At 45.0% G+C, this 25,954-nt stretch overlaps 1 protein-coding gene across 3 annotated transcripts in view; it reads right to left on the minus strand.

Annotated features, from left to right (window-relative positions):
* Positions 1–25,954, minus strand: part of LOC144688497 (DNA (cytosine-5)-methyltransferase 3B-like) — a 338,320-nt gene that overhangs the window by 126,721 nt on the left and 185,645 nt on the right. For all 3 annotated transcript variants that reach the window (XM_078555140.1, XM_078555141.1, XM_078555142.1), the window contains 4 exons: positions 17,774–17,881; positions 8,885–9,026; positions 7,687–7,812; positions 7,551–7,595 (listed from right to left, as the gene is read on the minus strand). In XM_078555140.1, the coding sequence (XP_078411266.1) occupies positions 7,551–7,595; positions 7,687–7,812; positions 8,885–9,026; positions 17,774–17,881 (421 nt within the window). The remainder of the gene's footprint in view (positions 1–7,550; positions 7,596–7,686; positions 7,813–8,884; positions 9,027–17,773; positions 17,882–25,954) is intronic.

Genomic DNA, 25,954 nt, shown 5'->3' on the forward strand with positions numbered 1-25,954 from the left:
AGGAGTCCATCCACATTCTGTCTGATCTTGTGGCTCAGCATGCAATTGCATTGAAGTTTCCATGGGAAGGGTGGCAGCCACCTTAAAGACCCAGGTCCGGCAGAATGCACAGTTTCTGCCAGATGTGCACTTGGACCCACAATCCATTGCTCTAGGTATGCGTGTGTTACAGCAGTGGCTAGGCAAGAGGGGGCAGGACCTCCCTCCACATGCCCCTTCTCCTCAAGAAGCCAGGGAGGTGCCCTTGGGCACCCAAAGGGAGGAGGCATGCCAGCCAGACATCCCAGGGGCATCCACCCAGGAGTCCCCAAGGGTGTCCTGCCGCTCCAAATCCCCTCTGCCTGTGACCCCATCAACCTCAGCAGGTCAGGCCAAGGAGGGTGGAGCAGGAAACCCTTAGCAGGCCAGGGCCATCCAGGCCTCAGGCCTCCAAAGTACACCCACCAAAGTCATCTCAGACAGCAGGCTGCCTCTACCTCTACTGCGGATGTCGGGGCTGCACCTAGACATAGTGGTAGGGTAAGAAAAATTAGGAAGTTTTGAATGCACAATGGTGACACGAGTGTGTTCATTCACTGTATATAATCTGCACTATTGTTAATATATTTTGCATTTATCCTTCTCCAAGTCTCAGCTATTGAATGGCTAATTGATGTGATGCAAGGTCGCATGTTCATTCAAGGGTACAAAATGACCCCTCCACTCCTACCAATTATCTCCCATCTTCTCCCTCAGTTCCATGAATTCTCACTCAATCGCGTCACAATCAATCCCCTTTAGTTCCACATCAACAATATGAGCAAAGGCACTTCCTAAATGAAAATGATGGCTGGACAATACACATGTGACCCTTGCATCTCAGGTTATGTGACCTCATGAGAATTGCTCATCAAGGTTAGTGATTATCCTGATGCTGCTGCATTGAAGTTTGTAGTTTGTGGATATAATAAGTATTTATCGCTTCCTATGTTGGAGTCTTTTCACACAAGTGCACTTTACAATGGCTTTTACCTTATGACTGTGAGGTTTTGTTAAAAGTCTTACTCATCTTCGAGCACCATAACCTATCATACCAACCTGCTGCGTTATTTTGTCTCCGCTTTTAAGACTGCAAATTACTCCTTTATTAGTTCCCACTCTCCCCATGAACGATGGAAGTTGGCTCCACTCAGTGACATTTGAGATGTCTGCTGGATGGGAATGAGCGTGTGATGTCAGAGGTGTGTGATCATCCTGATGAAGTCGTCCAATTACCTGTGAGGATGTTATTTCGCTGCTGAATGACTGTCTAGCGTTGCTTGACGGCATCTCTCTGTGAGGTCGCAGAATGCCAATTGATATGGAATTCATTGCATGACTGTGCACTCAGTGACTTAGGCGGGGATTTTCTGGAACCGCCATGGCGGGACCTGCCGCAGGCCAGCCAAAAGTTCATTGACCTTCGGCGGGACTGGAAGATCCTGACGGCAGGCAGGGCCAGAAAACTCCAGCCTTAGGATTCATAGCAAGGATTGATCTTTGTGAGGTGGACAATGTTGAGCACTGTAATAGTATGAAAGCAACACTCTGGCACATCTCCTGAGTGCTCATACTATTGACTGTTCTGTCAATGACTGGGCCATGTCTCTCCCAGATGCCAAAGCAATTCAGGATGCAAACTTGGCAGGCTTCTGACAAATGCAAGGTAATGAGTGTTTGTCAATAATCACATGACGGTCCTTCTGAGTCTTAAGTACAATGCTAACATAACTCTCAGCTTTGCCTCCATGCTGTCACGTGACAGATCACTGCATCCTGATGTCTGGTGGCATATTGGGGCTCAGTATCAAGATGCAGCTTCTGAGAGCTGCGTTTGGAGAAATGGTGCCGTACGGACGTAGCTCCGTCTTCAGAAGGTCAAGCAATAACCATTGACAGATGTTTTTCCTCTTCAATCTGCCTTGCTAAGATGCTTTCAGACTGGCATGAGTGCATCTATGTGTGCAATAACGTTTCTGCCTCTTGAAGGCTGCCATGCCCACTGACTTGTTCACACCCTGGTTGAAAGGACTGCACTATGTGTAGGTGCTTAAGGATGTGCGCTAGAGCAGTGCTTATTCTATTACACAGTGGCCACATGCTTACTAGGCTACTGCGCCTTCCAAGGATGACCCCATCGTTAGGGTTGAATGTGGCTTATGTTTCCTCCGTTATCATTTTGAGATCAATGACCTTTCGTGAGAAGTTGAAGATGACAATGAAGGTCTTGTTGTCTTCTCTGCATCAAGGCGTGAAGAGAACTGTGCTCATATCAACTTGTCTTCACCTTATTCCTCCTGGAATCTTATAGCTATGAGGTTGTCATGGGCACGTCTTCTGCATTATGCCCATGGAGTGGCATTCTCATGTGGCTTATCTGAATCCTCTCCCTCTTCAAATTCATCCCCTTCTACGTCCTCCTCATCCAAGGAGCAAACAACAATGATGCGGGACATCCCCTGGGGTGAGTATTGGAGAGCTCCAACTGATCAAACCAAACATCTGAAATGCATCTTTAAAAAGCCAATAGACTGTTCGATTAAGAACCTTGTGGCTGAATCTGCAGCAACTGTGTCTCTCCTCAGATGCACCCTGTGGATGGTGAATGGCTGTGATTAGCCATGTCTTTAGGGGGTACCTGATATCACCAAGGAGCCAACTCTCTAAGCACCGAGGGCTCTCTAAGACCTGTGGCACCTGCGAGTGACTCAAGATGTAGTGTTGTGAGAGCTCCCTGGGTACCTAGCACAAATCTGCTTTCTCTGAGCACAGGTTAGCCGGATGTTTAGAGCATGAAATTTTTTTCTATTAATGAATCTCACATGCTGCTGCCAGGGAGCTCTCAAGGCCACATGTGTGCAGTCGATGACACCATGTACTTGCGGAAAGCCTAAGATTGCAGCGAAACCCATGGATCTGGCAGTCTAGCTTGCTTTATCCATGCTGAACTGCATGTAATAGTGAGCTTTATTGAAAAGGGCATCAGTCAACTGCCTTATGTATTTATGTGTCAACGATTGTGAGATTCCGCAGAGGTCCCCACTGGAGCTCTAGAAGGATCTGCTGGCAAAAAAGTTGAGTGCTGTGGTAACCTCAACAGCAACTGGCACTGGATGCCCTCCAAGTCCATGCAGTATGAGTTCCTCATGGAGAATGTGACAAACATGAGCTACTACGTCCCTAGACAAGTAAAAGTGCCTGCGGCATTGTCTTCAGTTCATTCAATGTGTGAGCTGCATTTTCTGTAGACCCTTGGTCGCACCAAACATCTTTGTGGATTTGGTCACTCCTCGTCAGCATCTGGGTCTTCCTGGGGCCCCGCTGACTCTTGTTCCTCAGGGCAACGGTCCTCCCTGAGCTATGCCAAATGGCATCAGGCCTTTCTCCTCATTCGCATCAAAGCTATCAAGAAGGCAGTGTTGCCTACAACTGTATTCTCAACTCCTCCTTGTTTCTGTGAACAAATACAATTCAGCAATCAATGTTAGTTCCTGTCAATTTGTCTTCCTTCATTTACAAGGCAGCTGTGCCTTCTCCAGCCCTTTACTTTTCCTTAGTCTCCACACTGCATACCAAAGCAGGATGATATCATACTGGAGGATGACAGGTGCCTGAGAGTGAATGTACATTCACAAAGAGGGTGTTCATTAGGGTCAAAAGACCCAAGTCCTAGGAGCCACAGTCAGCCTTGTGTTGGTTGTCCTCCAGTGGCCTTTAGAACAACTATGGATACCCAGTCCTTGGACCTATGTCCTGATTGCAATCATGGTACCTTAAATGCCATGACCAATGCACTAGGAAGATGGACACTTGTAGGATTCATGCCGCCTCTGCACAGCAGGCATGGCCATTGATTCTTGGAGCCTGCATCCATTCTGAGATGCCTCTGTAAAGATCACATGCCGATTAGGACCATATGCAGCGCAGCACCTAAACTTAATGGATTGTCACCCGAATGCACACCATTAGAAAAGGAGCCAAGTTCATTCATTGTGCACGAAACCCTCGGGTCCAGCACTCAGCTAAGCCATACTCGCCATCATTTAAGCAAGACAGTTAAAGGGTGCCCCTACAATTGGCCAAGATATGCTGTGCTGAAATCCTCCCACATGCCTTGAGACCCCTCCCATATCGATTTTTTCAAGCTTGTTTTTCTAAGTGCGTCATTGATCACTGCTTGTGAGCATGGTGCTCATTAGGTTTGTAAGTACGACCAGCTTCCAACCTCCCCTATCAATCAACAAGTCCCTCCCATCCTCCTCCATAGTCACCACTTCCTAATTTCCATTCTTCCTGTCACTATTCAGATGCCCCTGTTACCCTTGACCCCATCATTGTTCATGTTGATATTCCTGTCCTCCCCCGAAGCCTTTAATGTTGATGTCCCCATGCCCTTTGTCGACTTGACCCCTGCCCTAATCTAGCCCACATGCACCCTGACTTTCCGGGACACCCCACCCCACCCCATGAGACCATCCAATACCCACCCCCTTAATGACTTTTCAGCTACCGACATAAGGATTCAAATGCCTCCCTTGACCGTGATTGTGCCATCTGCCTCACAGTACCATGCCTCGAACCCCCAGGACCAAATTCCTTAAGTGACTGACCACATCCTGCTCACCATGTTGTGCACAACTGTCACTGACCAGAGAGGCCTTGCCCCACCCAAGACCGGGACCAAGATATGCGTGTCATGCAGATTCCCCTAACATGGTCCACTCTGCCATAGGACAGTCTGTTGAATATGCCTCTGACAGTGTGGCCCCAGCCCCAGGACAGTCTGTTCAATATGCCCCAAAGCGTGGCCTGAGTCCCAGGACAGTCTCTTACTCCTCCTTGGACAGACTTATAACTGTTGCCCCAGGACAGTATTTCATTACTTCACTCTGTTCCTTGACCCCACCCTAATCCCCATTCCCTCCAGTGTTCCATAAACCCCAGCCCCCCAAGTCCTGTCTCCATTTTCCCCCTTCCCTCCCTTGTTCCACCACAACCAACCCCCAACCCCCATCCTGCCTTCGTTTTTTCCTCCCCACTGGTCTTGCCTCCCATGCCCAGCCTTGGTGCAGCTTCTGATAAAAGCACACAAAATCTCGCAGCAACATTCTTAAAGATAGGCGAAAGCAGCATCTACGTATCTCATAGTCATTGATGAAGTGAAGCTCGCCAGGTCCCGCTACTTATATACTGTCAGGAAACAGGCCGATCTAATTACCTGCTGGTGGAGCACTTAATTTGGAAGGGGACCATGATTCCGGCAGGTTTGTCTTTTAATGAGCATTCATGAGATGCAAATAAATGCAAATGTGGTTCCCGGCATAGATCAGTGGGAAACTCGACCCACCTTTAGCCTGCCATCAAAGTTGGGAGAACAAAATTCCAAACTAATTTCCCGCCGGCAGGAAGCTGCCTTTTGCCATCACACCAAATTTTGTGCCCCCACCTGCCATAATTCCCGCTGCTGGTGAGAGCAGAAAATTTCACCCATTATCAATAACCATTCTGTAGCTATACCACTCAAACAGGTTTATTTAGAGAACAATCATACTTTTCATTAAAATAACTATTTGAAACCATCAAGTGCAGCATAATGATTAGCCCTTTACCCCCACAATTAAACACAGCTCTTACTTTTCTTGACTTAAGTTTTTTAGGTTTTATTCGCATTCATGTTATCCAACTGGAAAGGTTGGGAGCCGCAAATGAGATGCTGAAGGGCTGCATGTGGCTCTGGAGCCACAGGTTGCAAATCTTCATTCTAGTGTCTGATTCAGCATGGTCAGAAGGGGCTACCCACTCACATTTTCGGCTCGAGTTGCCTATGGACTGAGATGCTCGCGACAAAAGGTGAGAAAATAAATTGAATACATAAGGATTCATAAGAATATTTAGAAATATGGCCCAAAAATGGCAGTAGTTCAATTACCACCCATTTATGCTTGCTTTCTTGAATGGCACCCCTGCTTTCATATACAAATCGAGGTACTATAATACACAGGACCCCAATTACAGTTTTGAGCAACAAACGGATGGAGGGCATTATATTTCAAAAAATAGCTCCAAATCATTTTTGTGGTGCCTGACATGCTGAGTATTTCCAGCATTTTCTGTGTTTTTTGCAAGTTTTATTTGTATCGGCTGTAAAAGGAAATACAAACTCAATCTGTTTGCTCACGCTGTATCATGCACTGTGGCACTGAGAAATATAAAAATATTTTAAAAAGTCATATTTGTTTTCCATTATTAGGGTTGATAATGCAACAGACAGCTCCTGAAACCCTGCAGTGCTACAAGTGGCAAAACCTGAATTACCACGTGGAAACCTGAGCTTCACTCTGTGCCCTGTGTGCAGTGCTGATGACAACTTACAGTACAATTGACAGTTTGCACTGGATGCACTGTTGACACTTATAAAGACTCCCAAGCTTTATGGTAATGAATAGTAAACCTTATAACTCTCCTATCGCACCGAAACTGCACTTTATATGCTCAGCATCCATCCCAATGGACACTTCATTGAAGGCCCCATCGAAAAATTGCACTATTTATAGTTGTGTGGCGCACTTCTCCAAATAGGGTTACCTTTCATTAAATGACTCCTTTCAGCATGCCCTCCAACATCTGTTCAGTGCATCAGGCAGTTCTGCCCAAGTCATTTGTTTGCCCAGAAAACTGGCAGATTTATTGGTATCAAGCTGCATTTCAACATCAGGAAACTGATAACATACCCAAAGCCTCACCAGTAGTTCACTGCACAATGTGCCATGCTCTGCACAAGCACCCACAATAATTAAATTATTTGGCCTTGTGTTATGGGGTGGCCCCAGTGCAAGCACTGCACCTGATGCTCTGCAGATATGGCATTTCTGTGCTAAGACTGCAAAATCTTTCCCATTGTGTTCCCCAAAGTTTTAATGATGCAACTACTCAAGTTTGAAATTTCACAATTTGAATCTCTTGGAACAATAATGGGCTACATAAACAAAATAGCTTTTCATTTCATTAACATGCAGCTGACTAACAACGCTCGATCCATAAGGTCAATGCCCTCTACCCAGACAGCAACCAAAATGCTTTCCTTTTAAGGCAATTCTGTGCACCGATCCATCAGGGTGGTGGTGGCCCAGAAAGCTGGAGGCAACCGGTGCCTCAGCTGTGTCATGGAGTCCCGACTGAATTCTGTTGCACTCAGGCAGCTAATAAGCTATTGTACAAAGTAACTATTTTACTGAGTTTAAACACAAAACTATTAGTGCACCTTCCAACAGAACAGCATTCAAATATACCAGTTCAGCAGTTCTATAGTGTTGCTCAAGTTACTCCTGTGTGTTTTAATGCAGGAATATGTCTATGCTACATTGATCATTACAGTCAACTGCAAAATGTTTAAAGGGTAGCATATCCTGTTTACAAGACTAATTGTGAAATTGTCAATCTACCAGTATAGTACCAAAGTTGTCATTTGAGCAAACTGGAAGATGTTGCATTTAAGAGCAGCCAAATTGAATAAGAGTAAAAGAAATTTTTACCTTCAATGCTTTTATTGTTTGATGTAACTTGAAAGAAAATTTTTTCTGCAGAGTAAATGAAAAAAAATCTATTAGTTTTTTTGATCCACTAATAATGCATTGAGCACTTTACCTTTGTTTAAAAAAAAATCCTTACCTCTCCCCCGGTGTTCCTCTTCTGTTCCTTCTTTGCTTTTATAAAAGCTCGTTTTCTGCTTTTTTGTGGGAGGATAGTACTCCGGCACGTACACCTCTACAGGGTTTTCACCTGCAGTGTCGTTTTCTGTCCAACAGATAGAAGAATTGATGTGGAAAGTTCAACACGACATTGTACAAAATCAAACTAAAAGGTAAACTTGCTGCTACTTTGTTACACTGATCTGTTATACAGAAAACAATGAATAGCTAAAGTAAAATTACATACCAAAAATCTAACTGAGGGATTCATGATTTATGTTCATCGTCTGAATCCTAATTCATACCTTGAGCCACTCCCTGGTAGTGATTGCCATTTGTGATATATGGGAATATATTTTGAGTTGGCACTCACAAGAGTTCACTTGGTGAATCAAATAGTTGACTGCAGAAGTCATCACCTAATTACAACTCCCAATTTCTTAGTGATTCAGAAAATCAGAAGGACCACAAACCAACTGCCACATCTAATTGTTCAGTCATTCAATCTGTCTCCTTGCATCATACCAGGTAGCGTTTTAATATCGGGGATTAATCTGAAGGGCGTAATTATGTGGTCAGTTTTGTCAGCTAGCAGCTGTGCTCCAGATCCCTGATGTTGACCACGGCTGAGAACTAGCAAGGCCACCCCTGTGGAAACACCAATCACCCAGCCTCCCCAGCAGCTCGTCGGGGCCAGTCACACAGGTCCCAGCAACCATGACCCCACTTAATTGCTTCTGAGGTGTTGTCCATGCTGCTTCTCCCAGCCAGGTACAGTCTCAGCAGTGGCCATGGTTTCCAGTGGTGCTGCTGGGACTGAAGAGCTGCCGGCCATTTAATTGGCCAGCAGTTTTTGTGGGGACTGGTTGTGTGTGTGTGTGTGTGTGTGTGTGGAATATCATCCTTTAAAGGGACAGGGCCCAAACAATAGCTCATTAGCTGCCTGATTTAAATTTATACTTTCTTTTTGTTTCAAATATTTTGGACAAATTGCGCGCTCTGGTTTTTAATCCAGCTCAGAATCAAACACAATTTAATATCTATCCCACTCTTTTACTTCACTGAAAAACTTAATTAAATAATGAAAATGTATCCTATTTAAAGTACAAAGTAGGTTACATTTATTGACTACTGCTGAAATCATAATGAACCAGCAAACTCTTTTTGTTGTCCATTACCTGTGTTTTGTTTGGGCTTAATTCCTTCGTAACCCTTTGGTTGAAAACCACCAAATGCCCAGTCAAGCATTGGCTTAATTTGTTCCTCCAAGGTGCCCCGGTCATTGGAGGGGAATGGCATTCCAGATCTGCTACTAGCAATCTGAAAGAGTTGATGTCTTTTGTTAGGTATAGAATAGGTTATCACATCTTGGAGCTGTTCAGATTTACGTTTAGAGTATCACAAAATAAAGTGGCAACAAAATACCTATCGCATTTCTTTGGTTCCACTAATAAATCCTGACCCTGACAGCAGCCACATTACACAACTGACCCGCAATGCAATAACAATGGGATGTAGATGCATTTCTCATACCCTAATTTCTTCAGCGATATTAGTGAGCTTTCAATGTTGATTTATTTAGTTTAAAAAGATGACTGTCAACCCTCCCATTTATTGACAAATCACTTCATTATTGCTTATTTCTATCATCTTGGGTGGTATTAGTCTGAACCTGGTCTTCAGGCCACTAAGCATCTCTACTTACAACCCTGGCCAATCTTTATCTGTAATACTCCTCTTTGAACAAAGCAGGACCAGTAATACATCTGCTGGACAGCCATCCAATGCACTTTGAGGCTCTCTGGTGAGAAAGGCTTCCAAAATTTGTAAAGTCTAAACATACTTCTTTTTCTTTCCCTTTCTTTCCTAGGTTTTCCTGGACAATTATTTCAGAGGCCTAGAGAGCAAATTGACCACCTTTTTTCAGACATTCAGCAATGTCACTCTTGCTGCTTGCCTGTAAGGTGTGATTGTCAGATTCAGCAATGACTAACACTGTAATTTTCTTTCATCTGGCACAATCAACTCTTCACTAATTTCAGAACAATCTGCAAGACCACCTTTCATTTTATTCCTCACATTTCTTGTGCAAGTTGAATTTTGATTTAGACAGCAATAGAAAACAACAAATTGAGACGTCTTTACTGGGCACTCTCCTTCTAAGCTTGCACAGTTATTCTATAATATTCTATTTTTGGCTGCCTATTACCATCCAATATAAACTGCAAACTAAACACAAGCTCACGTACTTAGAGCGGGAAATTGACTTCTGTGGAAACTCTGGATAGTCAAATTTCCACTTCAGCTGTAAGCTCTCACTGCTTATCTCCAAAAGGAAAATCAAAGCCACATGCGGAATTTTAAAGGAATGCTAACAGGCTTTTGCTGCAAATTTTCCTACAATCAAATTTTCATTTGAGCTAAAACATATTATTACTAGCAGAAGCTTTATATATAATATTAACTATAATGAAAACTATAAAATGTATTCTGAAACAAAACAGAGAACAGCCATAAGTTTACAGCAGGTCAGTAGACATCAGGAGAAAGAACAGATAATCTGTATTTGACAGGCATAAACTGAGGTACGTCCTTTTTTTATGGAGAGGTTTCTGCTGTTTACTGCTATCGTGAAGCTAACATCTATCTTATTGAGACTATGAAATCATAATTGCTAACATAAAGAAGCACCTTTCTGCAAATTCTTAGCCATGTTGTGACTTATTTTCAACAATTTCCCTGAAAGATACTTGATAAATATGCTTGACCACTTATCAGAATCTGTTCATCAGTGCCTCCCTATAAGCAATAAGTAGAATTAGATGCAGTGGCCCTGAAATCACACAGTGGAACACTACTCTACAAATGTCCATCTGGAGTTACTCTCTCTTTTCTATTTCAGTAGAAGTGTTATCCCACTTAAAATATATTAACATCTCTTCTAAGCGATAAGCTCATTGACTTTTGGGTTACAAAGATCAAGACCAACTAATCAGCTGCCTCTACCACTTCTCTCCCCTCCTCTAGCCCACCAGGCTTAACTTCCTCTAAGATTCCCCCTTGCCCTAACTCTGAATTCACAACTTTCTCTCCTATCTCCCGATATGCTCCCCCTAAGCTCAATTTGTTGATGAGATCTACCTCTTGCTTTCTAGGTTCTATTCCTACTATTCCTGGTTCCTATGTTAGCTGACAGTATTAACGTTTCTCTCTCTGCAGAGACTGTCCCTCCCTCCTTCAAATCTGCCATTATCATCGGTCACCTTTTAAAACCAACCTTGCAAACTACTGCCCAATCTCCAACCTCCCTTTCTTCTTCAGAATCCTTGAAGGCGATGTTTGCCTTCCAAATCTGTGCCCATCTTTCTCAGAACTCTTGTTTGAATCCCTCCAATCAGGTTTCTGCCCTCTTCATACTGCCAAAGGTCACAAATGATATCCTCGTTGACTGTGACAAAGGTAAACTATGCCTGCTCATCCTCCTTGGCCAGTCTTCAGCCTCTGACACGGCTGAATATGAAATTCGACTCCAATGCCTCTCTATTGTCATCCAGCTTGGTAGTACTGCACTGGTACTTGGTGCTTTCATTTGTATGTATCCTGTCATAGCAGGAGAGTAGCCTGCAATAGCTTCTCTTCCCAATCTCTCACACAGTCACCTTTGGGGTTGGCTAAGAATTTATTCTTTGCCCCCCTCCTTTTTCTCATTTACATACTGCCCTTAGCAACATCTTCCAAAATCATGGTTCTGAACTTCCTTCCAGGGCCAGAATATAGGAGCTGGGACTGTTTCTGGGTCCCAAGCTTGGTCATGGGGAAAAGTCACTCTTTGGAATTTTCATGGAGGCGCACCATTTATTGGCAGAGACAGGTTTCCTGTCCAATTAGGGGCAACAGGCAGGCTCTTGAACCAATCAGAGGCCTTCCAGTTTGAGAGGGAACAGCTGCCGGCAATACATGATAAGTGACAGAGAGGGCGCACTATCTCCAACTTTATTGAAACTAAATAAAAGGTAGTTTCTGCAGCTATGTCACCACTGCAGTGGGGAATGGGGGGAGGGGGAGAAATCCTTCCACAGGGAGGCCTGATCAGGCCTCTGGGAGGCATTGTGGCGAGCTCTTTCCCGTCCAGTAGTGAGATGAATGGTTTATGATCTGTCTCGATGATCATCTTCAGCCTAACAATATAGTCAGAGAAATTCTTACAAGTCCACGTTACTGCAAGGGCCTCTTTTTCAATAACTGCATATCGCTTCGCTGTATCTGACAGCCCCCTAGATGTGTAAGATACTGATTGGCAGCACCCATCCAACTGGCAGGGATGGGTCGTAGCGAGGCAGGATATCTGGTGAGAGCAGCATGTCTTTGATCTAACGGAATGGATGGTCTCACACTCAGGTGGTCAGTGACAGCTTCTTAGCCTGCCTGGAGCACTGACACCCTAACCTGCCATTGAGCACCCACCTCCAGGCAGTTAAATTTCCCCCAACAGTTTGGAAAACTGGAGGCTAGATGGAAAATACCAATCATCCTTCTTTAATTAGTTATCAAAGCTCTTAAACAGCTTTGCCGACCCCGAAGCTGCCTCTGCAAAAATGGCTGGCACCAGTGTGGGTGGGGTGGGGGGGGTGGGGCCGCGGAAAACTGGCATGCTGGCCAGTGGCAGTATCTTCAGGCGCTGTTTGCCTCCATTCCTGCCCCAGACGGGCCCCGAAAATCCTGCCTGTTGTATGATTGTATATTGCCTCATGAAGAGGTTTAGAGGCTTGTATGCTTGAACAATAACTGTTTATTAATAACACATAACTCTATGCATATATACAGGATACCATTCTGATTAGGTGCTATCTTCATGCTGATTTCTAACAGCTTCACTGCTACACTCTACTATTCCCATGTCACTCTCTACATGATAATATGGGTAATCCAGTTTCCCCAGTCCCACATCAACCCTTACAGTCCCAAACACCATAATACTACACCTCCCCCAAACTTTTCACCCAAATGTATTTACAGTAATATTTACACGTTACCCCTTCTACCCGCAAATCTCTGACTTTACAGATTCAGATGGTCTGGAGACTTTCTGACTCCTCTAAATTGAAAAGCATGATATGTGGAAGAATGGTAGTCTCAATTGCTTTGGGCTGACTTTGTTAGTCTGGAATTGAAGTTGTAGTACTTGGTGTTTCAATTATTTGGGTTTCTACATCTGGTTCTCTCAAATGTATAATAGAAGGTTCGTCACGAGGAATGAGGAGAAGACTTTGCTTAACCGTCTGATTGTGCATTCTGGGGTACGTATCAAGTAAGACTGTCTTTGATCTTCATCCCTCTGGACAATGATGCCTTTTCTATCAAGGTCTCTGATCCAAACCTGGTTACATCTGTTTAGCCTTGGCAGGTTTCAAGTATGGTACCTCCTATTGTAAGTGGAAGCTTGTCGCTGCCTGTAGGACTGTTCTCGGTCCTGAACCTTCTGATAATCCCTGACTGCCAAGCCTGGGATTAATTTCGTCAGCAGCATGGGAAGTTGAGTGCAAAGTTTTCTGCCCATCAGCAGCTCAGATGGGGCTAATCAATATTGCAGTAAGGTGGATTTGTACATCAAAAGCGCCGTTGGAAAGTCATCATTTTTCTTCAAGAGGGTTTTAATAAGGCAGACACACCTTTCTGCCTCACCGTTAGATTGTCAAGACCTTGGGGAGCTGGTGAGGTGTCGAAATCTGTAACTCCCGGCAAAATGAGTGAAGTATTCATCAGCGAATTATGATCCGTTGTCAGACACCACCTGGTCCTGGATGCCATGGATCACAAAGGTTTCTTTCAACGACCTAATGACCGATTCTCTGGTTGTTGTGTGTAAATGCTTTACTTAGATCCACCAAGAGAAGTAATGAAGAAGGAGGACGTGCTTTTTTTTTGTTCATTCACGGGACGTGGGGCTCATTGGCTGGGCCAGCATTTATTGCCCATCCCTACTTTTCCTTGAGAAGGCGGTGGTGAGCTGCCTTCTTGAACTGCTGCAGTCCATGTGGTGTAGGTACACCCACAGCGCTGTTAGTTCCAGGATTTTGACCCAGCGACAGTGAAGGAACAGCGATATATTTCCAAGTCAGGATGGTGAGTGACTTGGAGGGGAACTTCCAGGTGGTGGTGTTCCCATCTATTAGCTGCCCTTGTCCTCCTAGATGGTAGTGGGTTTCGAAGGTGCTGTCTAAGGAGCCTTGGTGAATTCCTGCAGTGAATCTTGTACATGGCACCCAGTGCTGCCACTGTGCATTGGTGGTGGTGTGTACCATCTATATATGAATATATATGAATAGATTCATTCCCAAACATTCCTATGGTCTGGTGGGGAACTTTGTGGGGGTAAGGGGCTCTCTCTGGATTGGTTCGTGTGGTGCACACACCTGGCAGTTTAAAATCATCTCTTCAATTGCTCTTGATATTCCCGGTCACCACACTCAGACTGGGCTCGTGTTCTGCACTTTGTGATGCCCAAGAGGCCTTGGTGGATTCATTGTAGAATCTCCAGTTAGAGTGAGACTGGAATGACCAACCGTTGATCATACACTAGCTGATCATCAATTACAGCGAAGTGTTTCTGCTGTTCAAAGTAAATTTTCATAACATCACCAGTGGTCAATCTTGCAGGCAGTACTGACAGATGCGGATGCACTCTTTATCTCGCATCTGCTCATGGTGTATCTGTTGAAGTTTTTTGGAGCTCACCGGCAGTTGTGTTATCACGAACTGGGAATATGACTCAAGCTTGTCGGCCAAATCGACATTGTGTGTTGCAGGATGATCAACTGTTGCCCTGGACAGTGTGTCCGCAGTCATTTGATGCTTCCCATCAACGTACACTATCTTGTATGCAACACACATGAGACGTAAGCAGAATCTCTTAATTCTGGGGGCCATCGTGGTGAGCTCTTTCCCATCCGATAGTGAAATGAATGTTTATGATCTGTCTCGATGATCATCTTCAGCCTAACAATATAGTCAGAGAAATTCTTACAAGCCCACGTTACTGCAAGGGCCTCTTTTTCAATAACTGCATATCGCTTCTCTGTTTCTGACAGCCCTCTAGATGTGTAATATACTGCTTGGTAGCACTCGTTCAGCTGTGTTTGGAACAGAACTTCCTTTAGTCCTGTTGATGAGGCATTCACTGCGATTATAGTTGGCAGGGATGGGTAGAAGTGAGGCAGGATGTCTGGTGAGAGCAGCATGTCTTTGATCTAATGGAATGCTTGCTCTTGGCGTGTAACCCAACACCAAGCTTGGACCTTTTCAAGAAGGTGTCGCAGAGGCTCTGTGACTTGTGCCAGGTTGGGCAGAAATTTCACCAACTGGTTCACATACCTAGCAATCTTTGGAGCTCTGGAATGGATGACGGAGTTGGAAACTCACCAATTGCCTTTGTTTTGTGTGGCTCTGCCATGCTGCCTTTGCTGCTCACAATATGACCATAGAACCGAATAGAGGTCTTAGAGAACTCGCATTTATCATTCAGATTCAATCCTGCTTCCTGCAAGTGTTTCAAGACAGCCGTGAGCCTACTGTTGTGTTCCTTGACAGTCATATCGTGGACAAGGACATCACCCATATGACAGGTGACTCCTTTCAGGCCTTGTAAGATGGCCAACATCGTGCGCTGAAAAACCTCGGGGTCCAAGCTAATGCCAAAGGGCAAACAACTGAAGCAGAATCTGCCAAATGGGGTGATATAAGTTGTCAGCAACTTAGATATCACACACACACAAACATACATACACCGGTAGCAAGTCTCTTCACTCCTCATCCACGTCCTGCGGCCTCTCTCCCCCACCTCCCTGGCTCAGCAGCCTCTCTCTCTCCTTGGGCCCCGCAGCACCTTCTCTCCCTCGGCCCCGCAGCACCCTCTCTCCCTGGGCCCCGCAGCACCTACTCTCGCCAGGCCCCGCAGCACCTGCTCTCTTCTCCCCCGCCCTCAAAATCACCTCTCTCTTCCCAGAACACTTACCACCGCCGGTAATTGCTGCTCGTCCAATCAAGGACTGCTTCTCTCCCACATTTGCTGCTGATAGGCTCACTGATGCAGGGGAGTAATGGCCTCTGATTGGAGGAGCAGCCTCTTGCCGGATTTTCAACTTCACTTACCTGTCTTACTGGCATTTTGAACAGTGGCTCCGGGGGGGCCACATAAAATGGCTTCAGGGGCCACAAACTGGCCCACGGGACACAGGTTAGACAAGCCTGCTCTATATCACAATGTGGGTGGTACTATTTCCGCAGTCCCACATTAACTCTTGCAGTCCCTAACACTCTAACACTACAATGCTCATGGTGTTAGTTTCCACAAGTACGCTGACGGTACCAGCTGTACCTCTCCTCCATCTCTCTTGACCCTTCCATAGTCTCTAAACTGTGTGACTGTCTGACATCCAGTCTTGGATGAGCAGAAATTTCCTTCAATTAAATATAGGCAAGACAGAGCCACTGTTTTCATTCCCCATCACAAACGTCATTCCTTCACTGCTAACTCTATTCCCCTTCCTGGCAACCTTCTGAAGTTGACTATAGACTGTTTCTAACCTTGATTTTATATTTGACCCCAAGATAAGCCCCACCACACTTCTGCACCATCAGTGAGATTGCTGATTTTCATCTCTGTAACATCCACCTTGCCTCAGTTCATATGCTGCTGAAACCCTCATCCACATCTTCGTTACCTCTGGTCTTGATTATTGCTGTGGGCTCCTGATGGTCTGTCATGTGTGCCCCTCTTCAACCGGAGACTATTCAAATCTCTGCTGCCTGTACCAAGCCCCACTCACCAATCTCCCTCCTACTCACTGATCTACATTGGCTCCCGGCCATGCAAAACCTTGATTTTAGAATTCTCAGCCTTGTTTTTAAACTGCTTCTTACCTAGCACCACCTTCAGCCCTTCCATCTTTGTAGATCTCTATACTCCTCCCATTCTGATCTATTCAACGCTCTGATTGTTATTGCTCCTCTATTGGTGGCCATGCCTTCAGCTGCCTAGCCCTACACCTCTCCAATTCTCCTTCCTTAAATCGCTTCTTAAGACTGACTTCTTTGATCAAGTTTTTGGTCCATGCGGCCTAATACATCCTTAAGTGGCTTGGTGTTGAATTGTGTTCCATAATATGCCTGTGAAGCACATTGAGATATTGTATTATATTAAAGACACTATATAAATGCAAGTTCTTGTTGTTACAACAGTTATTTGGACATTATCCTATTGGTGCTTGTGAGATCTTGCTGTGCTCAAATTGGATGTGGCATTTTCCTACACTGGAACTACACTACACTTTAAAATAATTCTTTAGCAGTGAAAGGCTTAGAGTTGTGAAAGACAGAATATAAAGGCAAGTTCTTCTCTTCATTATGTCTTCTTAATTTTCCAACTCCCAAAGGCTTCCATAGCATTCAAATGATCTATTGATCTTATGGGAAAAAGGGACCATGATGATGTGATTTACCATCATACATACATGAAATTGGTCTCTTCTGCAGAGAATTGAGGTCAGCTTATTGACAACCAGCAGCTTTAAACAAAATTGATAAATAGACTTGTATGTTGGGAAGTGCATTTGCACATGACAAGTTCCTGATCTTCGCCAGACTATCAGAGAAGACTACAGAGGCAAGGTGTTTCTTTAAAAGGAGGAAGTGAAAATTCTACAGCCATTTTAATAAATCATTTTAATATGACTATTTTGTAAAAATAAACTCATTAGGAAATCGGGGCGCAGAGCTTCTGAATTAACCCTTAATCCTTTTTACTCAGTAGACACCAGAGCTCATTCCCAATTGAGCACCCACAGCAAGAAACTGCTCAGAGTTACTGAATTTCCAACTGAAATATATGGGAAATGATGGGGTAGGGACCAGTGATTTCCTGATCAGCATTGTCTGAAGGTTCCGCCTCACCTTAGGGTCAATCAATTAGAGAATCAACCCAACTATTTAGGGAAGAAAAGGATTTCAGAATTAGTCCCAATGATTTCAAATATAAAAATTGTAGTCCTCACTTGAACAAGTGCAATTACCTCCAAAGCCTGGAACACAGCCCTTTTGTAAGAGATCAGCTTGTTAAACGCAGAAGTGTGAAAATATTGACCAATAGCAGTTAAAGGCACAAGTTTGTCGGCAGAAACCTTGAAAACAAGAAAATATGAAAATGTTAATGACCCAAACCATTCAGAAAAAGCCTATACCTGTCAAGCTTTTTAGGACAGTCCTACGTTTTTACACCAGAATCCAAGTGCAAAATGTCATCAGCTTTGGAGTAGTGCCTTACAAAACAAGGACTTGCATCCAACAAGAGTATTACCAAATATTGTCAAATAGGGGTTGAAATTCCATTGACTCCAGTGAGCCAGAGGAGTTGGGTCTGTGTCTGCTGACTTGGAAGAATAATGAGTTTCCCTCCCCCAAATTGAAGAGATGGAGTTAGTAGCAGGGTAAGGATGGCAGTAAGGGTGCATCAGCAGCATCTAACCGAACTGCAGCTGGAATAGTGTGATGGAGCAGAGGATTTGATGGAGGAATTTAAAATCATGAAAGGTTTAAGTAAACAAAGAGAAACCATTTCCAATGGCCAAAGGGTCGATAACCAGAGGGCACAGATTCAAGGGGCTTGGCAAAAGAACCAGAGGCAGCATGAAAAAACTTTTTTTTTTAAAGCAATGAGTGGTTAGGATTTAGAACAAACTGCCTGGTAGGGTGGTGGACACCAACTCAATAATAACCTTCAAAATAGAGTTGGATAAATACTTGAAGGAGAAAGAAATTTCAGGGTTATAGGCAAAGGGCAGGGCAGCGGGACTAACTAGATAGCTCTTAGAAAGAACCCGCATAAACTCAATCTGTTGAAAGGCCACCTTCTTGTGCTCTACTATTCAATGAATCCACGGGAGCTAAATTCTGTAGCCTTTGAAAATAGGTTCATAGACTGCAATGCATGATTAACCTGTTCCAGTTGACTGCAACACAAGCAGCACGCCAGCTTCATGTTGCCAAATATTTTAAATGATATCACGTCCAGCTAGTGCTAACTGGATCCCCGAGTAGGGGCAAATATTGCAAGTAGCTAACACCAGTTAAAGCTAGCCGGCAATGCTCAAAGAGTCTTTAAAGTGGGAAGTGGGTGTGGCAGGCGTGGTGGTGGGGGAAGAGGGTGTGCATTGTGGCTGGAGCAGCTGCAGGCAGCCATGCAAGATGTGAATAAAAGCAAAATACTACAGATGTTGGAAATCTGAAATAAAAACAGAAAATGCTGGAAAAACTCAGCAGGTCTGGCAGCATCTGTGGAGAGAGAAACAGAGTTAACGTTTCGAGCCTAATGTGACTCTTCATCAAAGGCAAGAATCTTATGCAAGAAATTAATCTGACTTTGGAAACACTGAACAATGGCACAATGTGAGAGAGAGTGCAGGCTTCAAAGTTTTTAAATGCTGTACTGGAGGCTTGGCGGAGGAGATGGAGTACAGATGCCCTGCATCCACAGGGGACCAGACGGCCCTTCAGACTTCAGACACATGCATAGAAGGCAATGGGAGCAGACAGACATGGAGGTCAACACCAGGAATCAAGCCCCAAGGACCTGGATGCAATGCCACAAGAATTTCAATGATTTCACATGAGTGGTCAAGGTAAGTGAATGCATTTCAAATGCCATATCCTATCAACTACGTCACTAGCCTCACACACTGCTCAATTGATCACACCACTGTCACTTTCCTAACAATTTTTATCAGGATTCATACCTAAAATCCATATGCTGCACTGCATCCTTACACACTTAGCACTGCTGCAAGCCTCACACCAATTTGCACACACTGTCAACTATTCAACCATGACACCACATCTGCAAACTGCACGTAACTCACTGACATACTTCCCTCTCTCTTGCAGGACAAGGTGACGCACAACCAAAGACAGCAGGAGCTAATAACAGGTTCACCTGTATGTCCTGACCACTATGGAGAAGGTGCTGACCATTATTGGGACGCCCATTGCTGAGATTGTAGCCAGCGGAATGGCTGAAGCCATCAAAGGTGATGCCATCCCCATACTTAATGTTCCTTTATCTCACCTCCCTCTCATCCCCCACACACTTCTGATTTACGAGCTACAGATGGTATAAGCATGCACCTGTTACTTATTCTCATCTCCGCACCACAACATTACATATGTGCTTTCCCCCTTTCACACACTCAAAGTGCAGCCTGACCAGGTTGCACTGGAGGAACAACAAAAAGGCAGTGATGATGATGATGAAGCACCATCAGTCGATTTCACACTTGCAGCCCCCAGCTCAGATACTCATGCCCGCATTATTTAGAGGATAGAATAGATGCGGGGTGAGACGAACTGCCTGCAGACAAGACAGGGATGGGTGGTGGTGACAAGATAATGCAATTGCAAACTCACCAGAGGGCTAGGTCACTTACGGGTTCTGCTAGAGACTCAGATGAGGACTTTGATGGGGCTACCTACAAAAGATACTATGGGTATGCACAACTAAATTTTTGGTGCATTAAAAAATCTGTCAGAAACACTGCAATCAGTGTCAAGAAGATGGAGGAGCCCAGCCCCAACTTGGAATAGGGCTTTGCACAGAGCTTGGAGCCCATTCTTTCCAAAATGGAAGCAGTGGCTAGCTCTATGATCACTTTGTGTTTGACAGCACGGCTTTCATTGCAGGTATGTTGTACACGTATGTTTTGATTGCAAGCCAGCCATCAGCCGTGTTATTAGTGGATAGCCCTCGTCATCCAGATTTGCCATGGTAGCTTAAATGCAGTCGGTACAGTGGACTGTCACAGAATGCCTGTATCACAACCACTGTTTTCAGCCTCCACCAAAAACTTTGTTCCCTACACCCCCAGCTCTCTCTTTCTCCCAGTAGCTGTCTAAGGTTGAACCAGACTGTTCACAACCTTGGTGTCATAATTGACCCCAAGATGATCTTCCAAACATATATAAGAACATCAGAACTAGGAACTGGAGTAGACCATTTGGCCCATCGAGCCTGCTCCGCCATTCAATAAGATCATGACTGATCATCTTGTATTTTGATTTCCACATTCCCAGCTAATCCCGATAGCCTTTAATTCCCTTGCCTAATAAAAATCTATCTACCTCCACCTTAAAAATATTCAATGACCCCACCTCCACCACCTCCTGAGGCAGAGAATTCCAAAGTTGCACAACTCAGAGAAAATATTTTGCCTCATCTCTGTCCTAAAAGGGTGACCCCTAATTTTACTTCAATCAAATCACTCCTCACTCTTCTAAACTTCAGTGAAAACAAGCCCAGCCTGTCCAATCTATCCTCATAAGACAACCCACTCATTCCAGGTATAAATCTAGTAAACCTCCTCTAAACCGCCTCCAACGCATTTACATCCTTTCTTGAATGAGGAGACCAAAACTGCACACAGTATTCAAGGTGCAGTCTCACCAATGCCCTGCATAACTGAAGCATAACATCCTTACTTTTATGTTCAATCCCTCTCATAATAAAGTATAACATTCTATTAGCCTTCTTAATTACTTGCTGTACCTGCATACTAACCTTGTGTGACTCATGTTCACACCATCATGAAGGGCACCTATTTCCACTTCCCGATGATAAAAGCAAAAAACTGTGGATGCTGGAAATCGAAAACAAAAACAAAAATACCTGGAAAAACTCAGCAGGTCTGGCAGCATCTGTGGAAGGGAGCACAGTTAACGTTTCGAGTCCGCATGACTCTTCAACAGAACTAAGGAAAAATAGAAAAGGGGTGAAATATAAGCTGGTTTAAGGCGGGGGTTTGGGACAAGAGAGCTGGATAGAGGGCCAGTGATAGGTGGAGATAACCATTTCCGCCAACTCCAGCATGATGACACCACCAAACACATCTTCCCTTCACCTCCCCCCGGCGGCATTCCGTAGGGATCGTTCCCTCCGTGACACCCTGGTCCACTCCTCCATCACCCCCTACACCTCAACCCCCTCCCACGGCACCTTCCCATGCAACCGCAGAAGGTGTAACACCTTCCCCTTTACTTCCCCTCTCTTCACCGTCCAAGGGCCCAAACACTCATTTCAAGTGAAGCAGCATTTCACCTGTACTTCCCTCAACTTAGTCTATTGCATTCGTTGCTCCCAATGCGGTTTCCTCTACATTGGAGAGACCAAACGTAGACTGGGTGACCGCTTTGCAGAACACCTTCGTTCTGTCCGCAAGCATTACCCAGACCTCCCTGTCACTTGCCATTTCAACACTCCACCCTGCTCTCATGCCCACATGTCCGTCCTTGGCTTGCTGCATTGTTCCAATGAAGCTCAATGCAAACTGGAGGAACAGCACCTCATCCTCCGACTCGGCACTTTACAGCCTTTTGGACTGAATATTGAGTTCAACAATTTTAGATCATGAACCCTCTCCTCCATCCCCACCCCTTTCTATTTTTTCCCCCTCCTTTTTGTTTTTTCCTATAATTTATAGAGATTTTTCTTATCCCACCTATTTCCATTATTTTTAAATGTATTTCCATCCATTGTTTTATCTCTACCTTTTAGCCTTTTTCGATTCCTTCGCCCCACCCCACCCCCACTAGGGCTATCTGTACCTTGCTTGTCCTGCTTTCTACCCTTAATTAGCACATTCCTTTAGATAATATCACCACCTTCAACACCTCTTTGTCCTTTTGTCTGTGACATCTTTTGATTATCTCCACCTATCACTGCCCTCTATCCAGCTCTCTTGTCCCAAACCCCCCCTTAAACCGGCTTATATTTCACCCCTTTTCTATTTTTCCTTAGTTCTGTTGAAGAGTCATGCGGAATCGAAACGTTAACTGTGCTCTTCTCCGCAGATGCTGTCAGACCTGCTGAGTTTTTCCAGGTATTTTTGTTTTTGTTTTCCACCTCCCTAACATCACCCGACTCCACCCTTGCATCAGCTCATCCAATGCTGAAACCCTGATCCATGCCTTTGTTATCTCTAGACTTGACTACTGAACTCAATGCACTCTGTCCCATGTGCCACCCTTATTTGGGTCATTCAAAACTCCACTGCCTGTCTAACCCGCACCAAGTCTCATTCTCCCATTCACCCATCAATGCTTTGCTTGCTGACCTGCACTGGTTCCTGGTTAAGTAACACCTGATTTTAAAATTCTCATCCTTATTTTCAAATCCCTCCAGCCCAACAACGCTGCAAGATGTTTGTGCTTCCCTAATTCTGACCGTCTGAGCATTACTGATTTTAATTGCTCCACCATTGGTAGCCATGCATTCAGCTGCCAGGGCTCTAAGCTCTGGAATTCCCTCTTGAAACCTCTCCGCCTCTCCACCTAGCTTTCCTCCTTTAAGACACCCCTTAAAACCTACCTCTTTGGACCAATCTTTTGGTCATCTGACCTAATATCTCAATATGTGGCTCAGTGTTATAGTTTGTTTTATAATGCCCCTGTGAAATGCCTTATGGTGTTTTATTACATGAAAGATGTAATATACACACAGGTTTTTGCGGAAGCAGGGTTTTGAAGTTGTCAGGTGGACACGGCAGGCAGGCTCGGGAGCGGCTGGGAAACGGCCAGCTGCCCACAATTTCACACTGGCTGGCCAATTAACGGCCAGTCAGCGTGAAACGCGCACTGAGAGGCTCAGCGCTGCTGGGGTGGGGGCAGGAGGGCGGTGAGCGCTGAAGTCAGCGCGGGCACAGGGGGAGCGTTCAATGAAAGCTCCCTGAAGGCAGAGAGCTGCCTCAGGGAGCTGAAGAATGTTAAATAAAGATTTTAAAATCCTGGAAAAAATTTCCACCCATAAGGATCACTCACCTCAACATGTTGATGATAAAAATTCCGCACAAACGTTTTAAAAAAAATTAATATCGGAAACCTCAGGCCGCCCTTGGACGAGGTTTCCTCAAAAATCCAAAGGCCGCCTGGCCGATTCGCCCGCCCGCCAACCGTAACGTTGGACGGGCAGCGAAAAATAACAGTTAATTAATTGATTAATGGCCTTAATAGGCCTCTCAATTGTTGGCGGGCGTGCTGCCAACTCTCAAATGGGCCTGTCGATCGAAATATTGCGCGAGTGCGCGATGACATCGAGACGCTTGCCCGACGTCATCGTGTGCTATTTAACGCTGGGGCCTGTTGGGCTCGCGCCTGCACGCTGGGCGGAAAATCCTGCCCCTGGTGGATTTATAATGACTGCTGCCCCTGGTGTATTTATAATGACTGCTGCCCCTGGTGTATTTATAATGACTGCTGCCCCTGGCGGATTTATAATGACTGCTGCCCCTGGTGTATTTATAATGACTGCTGCCCCTGGTGTATTTATAATGACTGCTGCCCCTGGCGTATTTATAATGACTGCTGCCCCTGGTGTATTTATAATGACTGCTGCCCCTGGCGTATTTATAATGACTGCTGCCCCTGGTGTATTTATAATGACTGCTGCCCCTGGCGGATTTATAATGACTGCTGCCCCTGGCGTATTTATAATGACTGCTGCCCCTGGCGTATTTATAATGACTGCTGCCCCTGGCGTATTTATAATGACTGCTGCCCCTGGTGTATTTATAATGACTGCTGCCCCTGGCGTATTTATAATGACTGCTGCCCCTGGCGTATTTATAATGACTGCTGCCCCTGGCGGATTTATAATGACTGCTGCCCCTGGCGTATTTATAATGACTGCTGCCCCTGGTGTATTTATAATGACTGCTGCCCCTGGCGTATTTATAATGACTGCTGCCCCTGGTGTATTTATAATGACTGCTGCCCCTGGCGTATTTATAATGACTGCTGCCCCTGGCGTATTTATAATGACTGCTGCCCCTGGTGTATTTATAATGACTGCTGCCCCTGGTGTATTTATAATGACTGCTGCCCCTGGTGTATTTATAATGACTGCTGCCCCTGGTGTATTTATAATGACTGCTGCCCCTGGTGGATTTATAATGACTGCTGCCCCTGGCGTATTTATAATGACTGCTGCCCCTGGTGTATTTATAATGACTGCTGCCCCTGGCGTATTTATAATGACTGCTGCCCCTGGTGTATTTATAATGACTGCTGCCCCTGGTGTATTTATAATGACTGCTGCCCCTGGCGTATTTATAATGACTGCTGCCCCTGGCGTATTTATAATGACTGCTGCCCCTGGCGTATTTATAATGACTGCTGCCCCTGGCGTATTTATAATGATTGCTGCCCCTGGTGTATTTGTAATGACTGCTGCCAGGATATCAGGCATGGTCCTGCATGATTCTCCACCTTTTATCATGCATCAGTCGAATGTTAAGTGAACTGAAATCCTTTTCATTCTGGTTTAGGTTAGAGCTGACATGTGGCACCTGTAAAGCAATGTTTGTGGAGTCAATGACTCACTCTGCCAGAAAGAATGAAATGTAGTTAGCTCTTAATGAATAGAGAGCATCAGTGTCTGTGAGCAGCAATCTGTGAGATGTTGCAAATATTTACAGCTCCAGATTGAAAGGAGCCTGACACATAAACGTTCACCAGCACAGTATCTTCACTTGCAGTCCTTGCCCTGCTCCGAGGTTGCGGTTGTGGTTGCAGCAGGTGAAGGTGGAGCACTGAGGATGTCCTTACTGAAGTACTGACACTTTACACATCGTTCCTCGCTGAGATTCAGGTGGAAGGATTACTCCCTGAACAGGTTGGGTGGATATGGCCTCCTGTCGATAGCCCTTCTCCCCCATCTCCTTCTTCCTATATTAGCAGTTTGTCCTACTCGGTGTGATCTCTGTTCATTCTCTGAGTCATGCTGTATTCCAAGGGGAATTCCTACAAATGCACCCATGTCTAGGAACAACTGGTTTGTGCAGAAGCCTTGAAGTCAAAAGAATTCCTGACGCATCATTCCCTCTAGGCATTAAACAACTGTAGACAACACCAAATGGAATCAAAGCAACAGCCAGAAGAAATCAATCAGCAACTAATCTGTGCGCAGTTGATGATCCTCTGAAATTGCATTGGTGGGTTGGGGGGGTGGGGGGGGGATTGCAGTGGGAAGAAGTCCTTCCTTCTGCTGAATGCGTGTTCAGCTGTACGAGGTTATGAGAGTGCTTGAGCACCACTGGCGCCATATCAGTGTTACACATTGATTAACGTCATAATCTGCCTGCTCTACGTGCTTCCATCAGCCGATCACTTTGCACACGAAGCCCTCACCAACACGGTGTCTGGCAGAACTCGCC

The sequence above is a fragment of the Cetorhinus maximus genome, chromosome 13 (genome assembly GCF_964194155.1).
Source record: "Cetorhinus maximus chromosome 13, sCetMax3.hap1.1, whole genome shotgun sequence".
Taxonomy (NCBI): domain Eukaryota; kingdom Metazoa; phylum Chordata; class Chondrichthyes; order Lamniformes; family Cetorhinidae; genus Cetorhinus; species Cetorhinus maximus.